The 11,183-nt window shown below is 31.8% G+C and overlaps 1 protein-coding gene across 6 annotated transcripts; it reads left to right on the forward strand.

The window, feature by feature from the left end:
- LOC109718857 (zinc finger SWIM domain-containing protein 7) lies at positions 7,550-10,446 on the forward strand. 6 transcript variants are annotated; one of them, XM_020245547.1, is made up of 6 exons: positions 7,550-7,743; positions 7,828-7,849; positions 7,953-8,058; positions 8,413-8,520; positions 9,015-9,146; positions 10,129-10,446. In XM_020245547.1, the coding sequence occupies exons 1-5, from the start codon at positions 7,662-7,664 to the stop codon at positions 9,114-9,116; spliced, it is 420 nt and encodes a 139-aa protein (XP_020101136.1). In that variant the 5' UTR covers positions 7,550-7,661; the 3' UTR covers positions 9,117-9,146; positions 10,129-10,446. The 6 variants fall into 6 exon arrangements, with proteins under 6 accessions (XP_020101136.1, XP_020101212.1, XP_020101009.1 ...); XM_020245623.1 differs by lacking the exon at positions 10,129-10,446 and adding an exon at positions 9,935-10,122; XM_020245420.1 differs by lacking the exon at positions 10,129-10,446 and adding an exon at positions 9,392-9,861.

Genomic DNA, 11,183 nt, shown 5'->3' on the forward strand with positions numbered 1-11,183 from the left:
GAGCCCTACCCGACGTGCTGAGCTAGAGGTGCTCCTACTGCAGGTAGATGTTTTGTTTCGAGTTTATGTACATAGTGGACTTAACTCGCCAGTGCGAGTAGCTTTGTATTTTGGATCTGAACTATGTATATGAAACTCAGTTTGTTTAGCTTCTGTTCTCTCTAACAGCTCTCTACTACTGTTCGTAGTAGTGTTTGATTTACAGGTACAGCTATCGCTTCGTATACAGGGGAAATTCCTTTGTATACGGCGGATTTGTCGGCGCGCCCGGAAAAAGTGTAATCCGGGGCGTGACAAAAAAGATATTAAAAATTTAGAATCTTAATTTTAATAATTGAAATTCACAAATACAGATCCTTTATATTTGGATTGGCCTAAAACCCAAATAGGAAAAATTTGTAATATATATATGAGTCCCGCTATGATACTTTTAAAAACACTAAGCACTTGGTGTTTATAAGTTTTCCGCCGTTAAATCTACATTTTTGACAATTTCAATCCGTTAGATCATATTATTTAATCAACCACCCACTCAACTCTAGGGGATCACTATCATCCTAACCGCACATCCCTTAATCCAAGGGCCGAAACTTACATGCACTAATGACTTGATTCTTTTGAAAGTATAGGAGTTTAATTTATATACTAGTGTAGTAACCCACGCGTTGTCGCGGATAAATAATAAAAGAAAAATTAAAAAATATTGAAGAGTAAGAAGAAAGAAGTTTAGAAAATAAAAATTCAAGTATGTTTTTTTTTTTTTTTTTTTGAGATATAGGTAGCACGCTACCTGCTTCATTTATTTCATTTAGTTTATTTCATTTAGAAATAAAAATTCAAGTGTGTTTTATTTTTTTGATAGGGAAACGTATGAATTGAACAAATCAATATGGCCATTGAAAATTAATAACTGTCCAGAATCAGCATTCAAAAAAAAAAACCTACAAAGGTCATATGAAGATGGAGATAATAATATTGCGATGATGACGATGATGGCGATGAAAATCTGATGAAAATTTACAGGATTTTGCATCCTTTTGGGCATGGAATGATCAAAAGTTACGGATCAAAACTGCCACATCAATTATGAAATAAAAAATAACCTCTAAATTAATCAAAATAATACATATAAATCAAATCCTTGATTGATACAATCACAATATCAAAAATAATGCAAATAAATTAAATTCTAAATGAATACGTAGTAAGAATTCGAGATTAAAATAAAGAAAAGAAAAATTAGGTTTAGGAATTTCAAACTTACCCCTCGAACCGTCCATTATTGCTCTCTAATTAGCTTCCTCTATTGAAAAAACCGTTCGATTACCTTCTTTTTCCATAAATCCGAAGAGATTGACATTGATAGAAGTCCTATAAACACTCTTTTGATTCGGAGGGGGTTCGGGTCGAGTCGGATTGGCATGGATTAGGGCTTAGAAGACTTCCTTACTCTTCCCCAATCTCTAAATCTGAAAGTAGTAACTATTCATCTTCTCCTTTTTTAATTTTGTATGTTAGGAATTATTTGTGAGAGAAGAAAGGACTAATTTTGAAGAGAAAATGTATAAATTAAAAAGCACATTGATTATATGTCATTGAATAGAGAGAAGGGGAGGAGAAAAGTCAAGAGTAAAAATCAATTCATAAAAATTAATTTTGAAGAGGAAACGTATAAATTAAAAAGCATATTGATTACGTGTCATTGAATAGAGAGGAAGGGAGTGGAAAAACCAAGAGTAAAAATCAATTAAAAAAAAGGTTAGTGAGGGTGGAGAAAAACTTGCCACGTGGCAAAATTATTGAGAATTCATATAGAGTAATAGATAATAGATATATATATATATATATATATAGAGAGAGAGAGAGAGAGAGAGAGAGAGAGAGTGTAAAGCTACTATACTATCCGAAGCATAGAGAATCTGGTGCTTCCGACTTTTTGGCCCTTAGATCAATCCTTTTGATCATTTCTAAAATTTGGATTAATACTATTACTCTGTAGAGATCACTCAACCTTAAGAATACTACTCAATCATAGGGGAACCACAATCATCCTAACTGTACAATTCTTGATCCAAGAGTCAAAAAGTCGGAAGTATCAAATCTTCTATATTTCTGATAGCATAGTAGCACTGCACTATGGGTCTGTTTGGCCTAGCTTCTTGAGAAGTGATTTCTGTAAAAGTGATTTTGGTTTAGAGAAGTGATTTTGGTAAAAAGCTGTAGAGCGTTTGGTTGAATTTAGAAAAAAGTGATTTTTCTGAAGTGATTTTCTAAAGCTGTTTGGCAAAAAAATTTTGATGTTTGCATATATAAATATTTTTACTAAATTTTATTTTTAAAATAATTTAAAATTTGAATTTAAATTAAAATTTTAAATTTAATTAAAAGTATAATTTTTAAGTTTCAAACTTGTACAAAAATAAATTTGAAATTTCAAAATTTTAAATTTAAAATTTGATTTTAAAATCTAAATTTAAATTTTAAATTTAAATTTCAAATTTTAAATTTCAAATTTAAATTTTAAAATTAAAATTAAAATTTAAATTTAAAATTCAAATTTTTAATTTTGAAATTTAAATTTCAATTTCATTTAAATTTAAATTTAAATTTATTTTGGGAATTTTTGAAATTTGAACTTTTTGAAATTTGAAATTTGAAATTTGAAATTTTAAAATTGAAATTTGAAATTTGAAATTTGAAATTTGAAATTTGAAATTTGAAATTTGAAATTTGAAATTTGAAAATTTGAATTTTGAATTTTGAAAATTTGAGATTTGAAACTTAAATTTAAAATTTTAAATGTAAATTTTAAATTTGAAAAGTTGAGATTTAAAAATTCAAATATGAATTTAAAATTTAAAATTTAAATTTAATGTTAAATTTATACTTTGAATCTAAAATAAAAAAAAAAGAAGTTTGAGTTCAAAATCAGAATCAGTTTTGGAGAAGCAGCTTTTTTCTGTTTCTGATTCTAGAGACTTCAAAATCAGTTTTCTGATTTTAAAAAGCAGAATCAGATTTTCAGAATGTTATTCCCAAATGCTCTACTGAGCTCAAAAGTGATTTTGAGCTCAGAATCACTTTTAAATAGCTAGGCCAAACACCTCCTATATATATATATGTGTGTGTGTGTGTGTGTCGAAAAGTCAGATACTTGATTTTTTTAAATCAGTATATTCAGAAATAAAGCGGGAAAAATAAAAAGTTATCCCCGCTATTTCGCCGTACATGGTGTTGTTTGGCTGGAATATTTTATTCCAGTCAAACTTTACTTTTTCCGGTTATTCATTCAGAACGAATAAATTATTCAATCTTTTTGGTGGAATGCAATTTTAAGGTTTAATTCTAAGCTTTATTAAGATTATAAATTGATCTGAAGTAAATTATGTAGACATGATATATTTTACATATTATAATAAATTATTTTGATTATAAAAATTATTAATTATACTATATTAATACATATTATTTATACTTAAATATTATAATAAGTTGTTTTTATTAAATTTAAGTTTAAGTAAAATTTGAAAAAAAAATTTCATAATAAATTATTTTTATTAAATCATAGTATTCTAACTTTTTAAAATTTTGATATAGGCTAAAATTCAGTACCTCCCGGATAATTTTTTTCCATTTAAAAAAAAGTTTAATTACATTATGTTATACAGAATTTTATAAGTTTGTTCACTTTCTATACTGTACTTTTTTTTTTTTTTTTCAAAGACACCACTCAACTATCAGTGTTTTTTCAACTCCAATACTATTAGTAGTAAACTTATTATTTTAGATGAAATATGTTAAAATATGTGTTTTAACAAGAAAAATTACTAATACATTAAAAAAAGTAAAAACTAGTCGAAAATAACTTGACAGAAATTTTTAGTGAGTCTATCTAAGATTTATTATATCTTTTTCACTATTTAGCCTGTGCCTTTCAATAAAATTGTTAAATTTTGTGTAAAATAATAAATTTGTTAGTAATGTAAAAATTGATGAGAAAAAAGCAGTTGAGGGATATCTCTGGAAAAAAAAAAGAAGAATAATATAAGCTAGAAAAATAAAAATAAATTACAGTGTAAAGATTGATAGAATATAGGGTTAATTTCATACATATTTTTCCTCCAATTTTGAAGTATATAGATACCCTTCTAAAAATGTCAATATTAAAAATACCACTCTAATTTTGAGAAACTATCATAAAAACCCAAATTGATAATAGTTCATTAAAAACTAAATAAAATTTTGATTTGCCCATCATTTGTTATCCATAACTTTTTAATCAACTTAAGCATTATTTTGTTTGAAAATATTATAAATACAATTGAATGTATACTAAATTAAAACTAATTAATTGCAACAAAGTACACTATACAAATAATAAATTAAAAATAATATTAATTTAGACAAAGAAGAAAATAGATTCACAAAAATGTATAATATATTTTTAGCTTTAGTTAATTATTTATTATGATTAACATGAGATCCATATGATATTGCTAATGATTAACATGAGATCCATATGATATTGATAAAAATATATTATACATTTTTGTGAATCTATTTTCTTCTTTGTCTAAATTAATATTATTTTTAATTTATTATTTGTATAGTGTACTTTGTTGCAATTAATTAGTTTTAATTTAGTATACATTCAATTGTATTTATAATATTTTCAAACAAAATAATGCTTAAGTTGATTAAAAAGTTATGGATAACAAATGATGGGCAAATCAAAATTTCATTTAGTTTTTAATGAACTATTATCAATTTGGGTTTTTATGATAGTTTCTCAAAATTANAAAAAATGTACAATATGACAAATGAAAATCACACTAAATGGCAGTTTAGTAGAGTGTAATTATGTCTTTGAAAAAAAAAAAGGCTTTTGCTTATTTACACTCGACTACTATACAAAAATTTCAAATTTATGGGAGACATTTTTCATATAATACATTAATTTATAGGAACAAAAAATAATATTGACAATTTTGAAGGAATATTGATGATAATTTATAACTTTTGGGGGACAAGTTTGAAATATCCCCTAAAATATAATAGTAAAATAGTATAGTTGAAAAAAATGTATAATATAATAAATAAAAATAATACTAAATTGCAATACAGTGAAGTGTAATTACGCCTTTGAGAAATATTTTTTTTTTTTTGCTTATTTACACCTGATTATTATATCAACTGATTAGTAAAAACATCTCACCTATTAGATGAATAGCCTCATCTATTGAATGACTATTAATTGAATAGAATATATGATGTACACCATGTCACATTGCTTCCAAAAATATATAATATATATATATATATATATATATATATATATATATAGCCACAACTCTCCCTAAAAACAATGCGGAACCTTATAGCCCTGTAGAAAAAGTAGGAGAGACCCAAATTAAAGGAGACAAGAGGCTCGAGACCCAAAGAAACATGCGCACGTATGAGAGGCACTGCATGCTCCGGCTTCGGGGAAAAGCTTTCAAAAGCAACAAATACTCGGCTCGAGCTCCAGCTCTTTCTCTCCTGGAAAGCCGTGTCCCACTAAACTCCCCCCCCCCTCCAACAGCTCCCAAAATTAGCTCCTAATATGATGATGATGATCAATATGATGATGCTGCTGAAATCCAGGTGCAGGTCATGTTCGCAGTGCCTCCTCATCTTCTTCTGCTTCTTCATCTTCTTCCGAGTGTTGTCGTCGGCTAATGCGGAGAAGGGCGGCGCGACGACGGTGGCCGGCGGCGCCAAGGGGGTCGATGGCGGGGGGGAGTTGGGAATGCACCTGAAGAGGCTGCCGCGGCATGCGGCGGCGGCCGCTGTCGAGGCGTTGCTTCGGAGCAGCGAGAGGAGGGTTCCCAACTCCTCGGACCCTCTACACAATCGCTAGCTAGTCTCTGACTCGGAGCAATTAATGCTAGGTCTACAACCCAAAGTGGTTTACTGATCACAATCAGTTTGTTATTCCCTTGCTTTAGGTCTGCAACCCAAAGTGGTTTACTGGTCACGATCAGTTTGTTGTTCGCTTGCTGCGCTTCACGTTACTACTTCAGCAACTGCAGTAATTAAGCTGTAGATATTTGCGTACTTTGCACCTGATTTGTTAGTCGAAATTTGATCAAGGGTTTTTTTTTTTTTTTATATTCTCTCTCTATGTTGATCGATTAACATGTGCGAGTGCGGAGCTGAGTACATGTCCGGTGGTTTGAGTAACAATGTGTGTAACTTTTGTATTCAAGCTCTGCATGTTAATAAATTGCCGGTAAAAGAATATGGCCATCTAAATTTTACAAAACATAGTTACGAACTATGTTGATAATTTCAAAGTTTAGATAAATTTTCCTTTTGTTTTTTTTTTTTTTTTTTGATGGACCTATGTAAGACCTGGGGCGGGCCGGTTTTGAACCGGTTGAAATTATTCCGGTCCGATCAGATCCAATAATAAACCCTGCCAGGCCTGANTTTTTTTTTTTTTTTTTTTTTTTGATGGACCTATGTAAGACCTGGGGCGGGCCGGTTTTGAACCGGTTGAAATTATTCCGGTCCGATCAGATCCAATAATAAACCCTGCCAGGCCTGAAAAGGGTTACTTGGTTTTCCGACCGAGTTAGGTAGACTCGGTACGAATTTGGGCCGTGCTTAGGTCAGACCGGACCAACTAAAGAAACGAAAAGGTTGGTCCAGCCTTTTTGTATTTATTTTTATTTATTTTATGTTTTTGGCATTCGGTAAGTTTGATCAGGCATACAGTAAAATGAATAAATTATTTCCACAAAATTGTGGAAAACTATTTTTTCAAATTTTTTTTATACAAAAACATTCTTTTCTGTAGTTTTTGTTTTCCATATAAGACAGAAACACGAACTTTTAATAAAATTTAAAATAAATAAAATAAATAAATTTTTTTTATAGATCAAATAGATTAAAACCATCTAAGTTCGCCTCGATCAAACCAAAAAAACAAAGAGCCAACTGCTGGGGATAAAATTTCAGTAGAGAGCATCCCAATGACGGAACATCTTATCGGGAAGGTCCTGATCCGCTGTTATTTGTTAATTTTATCCTTATTCATAAGTGCATTGAGTTTATTCTAATACCAAAACACACTTCTAAAAAGACTTAAATATGGATGAAACAATTATAACCTTTTCAATATAGATAAAAATAATAGAGAAAACTTCAAAAACCCTCATGTGATTTCGTAGTTTCTCACTTTGGCCCCCTGTGGTTAAAAATGTATTAAATTGCCCCTATGTGGTTTCGTTTTTATCTTTTTGGTAGCTTTTTCGCTAATATTTTATTAAATTATATACAAAAAACTTTAGATACTCATATAGATTTATCAAATATTCACTTTAGTACCCTTTAATTTTAATTTTATCACTGATTTAAGAAAAAAAAAATAAAATTGATAAGAAAAAGAGAAAAAAGAAATCACAGCGGAACAAATTGATATATTTTAAACCACAGGGGGTAAAGTGAGAAACTACGAAACCATATAGAGGGTTTTTGAAGTTTTCCCAAAATAATATGTAACAACGAATCGGTATCATTGGAAAGATCCTACTGAAGTTCGATTATCAGCAGAGCCGGGGTCGGGCATATGATCGAACACCTTGCGTGCACCCCCAACCCTACACAAAACGAAAGAAATGTCGTCTCCCGCCGCCGCCGCCGCCGCCACCTCCGCCGTCGCTGAGTCCATATGGCAACAAATCAAATCCCACCGCTCGGGTATCATCTCTCTCTCTCTCCTCCCCTCTCTCCCCCGCTTTCTCTCTCTCTAAATCTCTTTATCATTCCTCTCTAACCATGCAGTATCCGAGGATCACTTATCCACGTGAGTACTCTCTCTCTCTCTCTCTCTCTCTCTCTCTCGCACCTCGTCTGAGCAAAAACGAAGAATAGGGATGGCTTATCCGCGGAATAACTTTGCAATCCAGCCTCCATTTCTTATTCGGCAAGAACTTGGAGCGCGCCGCGCGGATCGTCGACCAGGGCGGCGTCCGCCGCGTCTCCGCCGCCCCCAGCGGCCGCTCCCTCTTCCTGGTTCTTATTCCTCCCTCCTCAGAATAATAATACTCTCGCATCGGATGATACAGTTGGTTGTTCGCATTATTTAACGACTATGACCATGTTAGTCGCGCCTAGCACGTGAAATTAAAATTTGTTATTTCTTGCGAGTGATTGATTGATTGATAGCAATGATTTTAATTTCTACTACTTGAAAATTTTTGACTTTTTCGTCTTTGAATAAAAATGAAAGAATATACTAAATAAGATGTTCGTGCGTACAAATAAGAACTTATCATGAGGGAATTCCTATCTAAGAGATTGCTTTTCTTGCTGTATTTTGTTCGTTATTCTCTCATGGTAGGGGAAATAAAGAATGGGTTTATTCAGGTGGTCGGGGAGTCGAAGAGGAAGGAGGAGTACATCTGCTTCCCGGAGCACCTCTGCACTTGCTATTCCTTCTTCTACGACATCGTCAACAGGGGCGAGCAACTATGCGTATGCTAGTTTTTATTTTATTTTTTTTTAATTCTTACTTTTTTTGAAATTTACGGTGACAAAAATAAAATACCGACCAACTGCTCTAATTAGTGACGGTTGCTGTATTCGAATGCTTAAGTGTGAACCATTAGCCGATTTGATATCGACCCCTCAACTAACTTTTTTAGATTGACAACTACTCAATTATAGGTTGTTAATTGAATCTTGAATTTGTTAAACTTAACACCCCTGTTAACCATGAGTCACTAACAATTATCGAAATCTGCACTTCAGTCAGTTTCGAAAAAAAGCAACCGGAACAGTTAATTTTAACAGAGTTAATGAAAAACTGAGAAAATGTAAATTACAAGAAAAATAGTTAAGAGGTCTATTTTAAGATGACTTGTAGTGGAGTGGTTCTTCCTACATTCTATCAATTCCTAACTCTGCCCGAATTCCTCGTCTTTTTAGTACTCATTTAGTCATTTCTCTTTGATTTGTCGATGCTGTAGTGCAAGCATCAGATAGCGGCTCGGCTCGCGGAAGCCGTTGGCGCGCATCGGGAAGTTCAACTGACGGATGAGCAACTAGCACTGATGCTATCAAAGCTCTAGCTCAAAGTGTTGTTTCTTGTTGTTGTAAAGGTATATATATATAGGATCAACTTTTCTCATTCATTTTAGCTTTTCATTAAGCATTGGGCGTGTCTGTGTCTTGTAGGTGAGATCAGTTACCTTGGTTCTGCTCATAAATTGTAGATTGGGATACCAATTAGGATAGTTAAATGATAATAATCATTACTACTATATCGTACAAATTTATATTTAGAAGCCGTATGAGAAGCTGTGATACATTCTTTTGCTGATGTTCAATCTTTTGGTGTTGTCAGCACTCCCTTGACATTCCAAATTGTCAAATGCCATAAAGGAATTATCATGGTACGTGCCGTTATAAGTTGTTGCTACTTTATGTGCCAACTTTGTTGGATGGAATAAGATACCAGAGGGACCTATACTTGTGTGAAACAGCTACTGCTATTTCAAGCTGATACTAGTTGGTGCCTGTGTGTATCTATTTGTTAGGGGGGAGTATTACAATTATCATTTCATGCTATTGATTATAATATTACGACGATCAACTAGTTGCCTGCAATCATGTCTTGGCCTATCTAGCACTTTTATACATCGTTCACCAACCTTCGAATGCCGAGTTTTCGGCACTTCTACAAATGTTTTATATATTTATCTCACTGCAATCGTTCCACGATCAATGTATTAAATAGCTTTGCGGAGCAAAATGGACATATTTTTGTATTCTATATCCATATGTATGTAATGATCTTATTTCCATATGCCTTCATTTCTTGTAATGCTTGATAGACTAGCATCTGATACATGTTATACACCTCTTCTAACTAGACAGTTTTATGCAGAATACTGCAAATAGGACGAAGGACTTGTTTGATCCGGATAGAGCTTTTCTAAAAGTACTGTTTGAATAGAGTTGTTTAACAAAAGCATTATATATAGCGATGTTTAATTGGTGATGTTCTATGTTGCCTACAAATTTTCCCAAACAAATAGAACATGAGGACTATATATATTTCTAAATACACCATCCTCTCAGGGACCTGCATATGGACCCTGCTTGTATGTGACCATTCACGGACCTGCTTTGATTGCAAACCTGAAGGAATGTTTATTCTCACGACATAGGTTTTTATATCTTGTCTCCACAATCCTCTTCTTTCATTAGTACTTGCTGCAAAGTTCAATCTGAAAGGAACCTCCATTGAGTGATTAACATTGCGTATGCAAAAAGGATGTTCAAGACACGGCTAGATACATGCAACTTATATCCTTATTAATGCTGAGGCTATTGTTTTGGTTCAAATGAATGCGATACATGAGAGCTAATGACAACAAGCACTCTGCGTCAAGTTTCTTTTCTGCTCTTCTCTATCAGTATTTGTTTCTGATCACTGTCAGTTTAGAACTTCATATTCTGTTCTGCAATTTTACTGATCACTTAAAAGCTTGGGACTTCTTGCAAGTTGAGATTCACAAAATGAGAGAACTAACTAGTCACTGTTTTATCATCATGCTTGTCTGAGCCTCTTCCATCATGTATGTGACATTCATGAGAATCATACTACACAAAAGTGGAGGAACTAAACATCTTGTTGCATACTAATGAGAAAGTTTTTGCTGTATACTGCTGGGCAGGAATCAAATTTCTTGTTGCATGCTACGGGAAGTGTGCATTTAGGACATGTTTGTTCCACCGAAAGTGAACTTTGAGTTGAAGTTATGTGAAAATTATTTCTCTCCTGCCGTTTATTTCCATAACTATGGAAGTGAAATTTATTTAATTCTGCTGTTTGTTTAGTAAAAAGAGAATTATATAAAAACTATAATTTATAACTTGATAAATAATAAATTATAATATAATAAATAAAAAAATGTAATTGTATTCCTATATAATTAAAAAATGTAATCTAAAACAGCTAAATTAAGTCTTTTATACATAAATTATAATAATATAACAACAAAATTATCGAGCAAAAACAATATTAATACTCAACTAATTAATTTTCATCGTATGTTAAATATACAAATTAAATAAACTTAAATAATCAATTTTCATCACATTTTAAACATGTAAACTAAATTAAAAAATAA

The sequence above is a fragment of the Ananas comosus genome, linkage group 1 (assembly GCF_001540865.1).
Source record: "Ananas comosus cultivar F153 linkage group 1, ASM154086v1, whole genome shotgun sequence".
NCBI lineage: Eukaryota > Viridiplantae > Streptophyta > Magnoliopsida > Poales > Bromeliaceae > Ananas > Ananas comosus.

What these genes read in the sequence shown, in the direction of transcription:
- LOC109718857 (XM_020245547.1), top strand. Translation starts at nt 7,662, where the DNA reads ATGTCGTCTCCCGCCGCCGCCGCCGCCGCCACCTCCGCCGTCGCTGAG. An exon ending in AATCAAATCCCACCGCTCGG is followed by an intron (nt 7,744 to 7,827) that starts GTATCATCTCTC and finishes CTAACCATGCAG; the next exon opens with TATCCGAGGATCACTTATCC. An exon ending in TCCGAGGATCACTTATCCAC is followed by an intron (nt 7,850 to 7,952) that starts GTGAGTACTCTC and finishes TTTGCAATCCAG; the next exon opens with CCTCCATTTCTTATTCGGCA.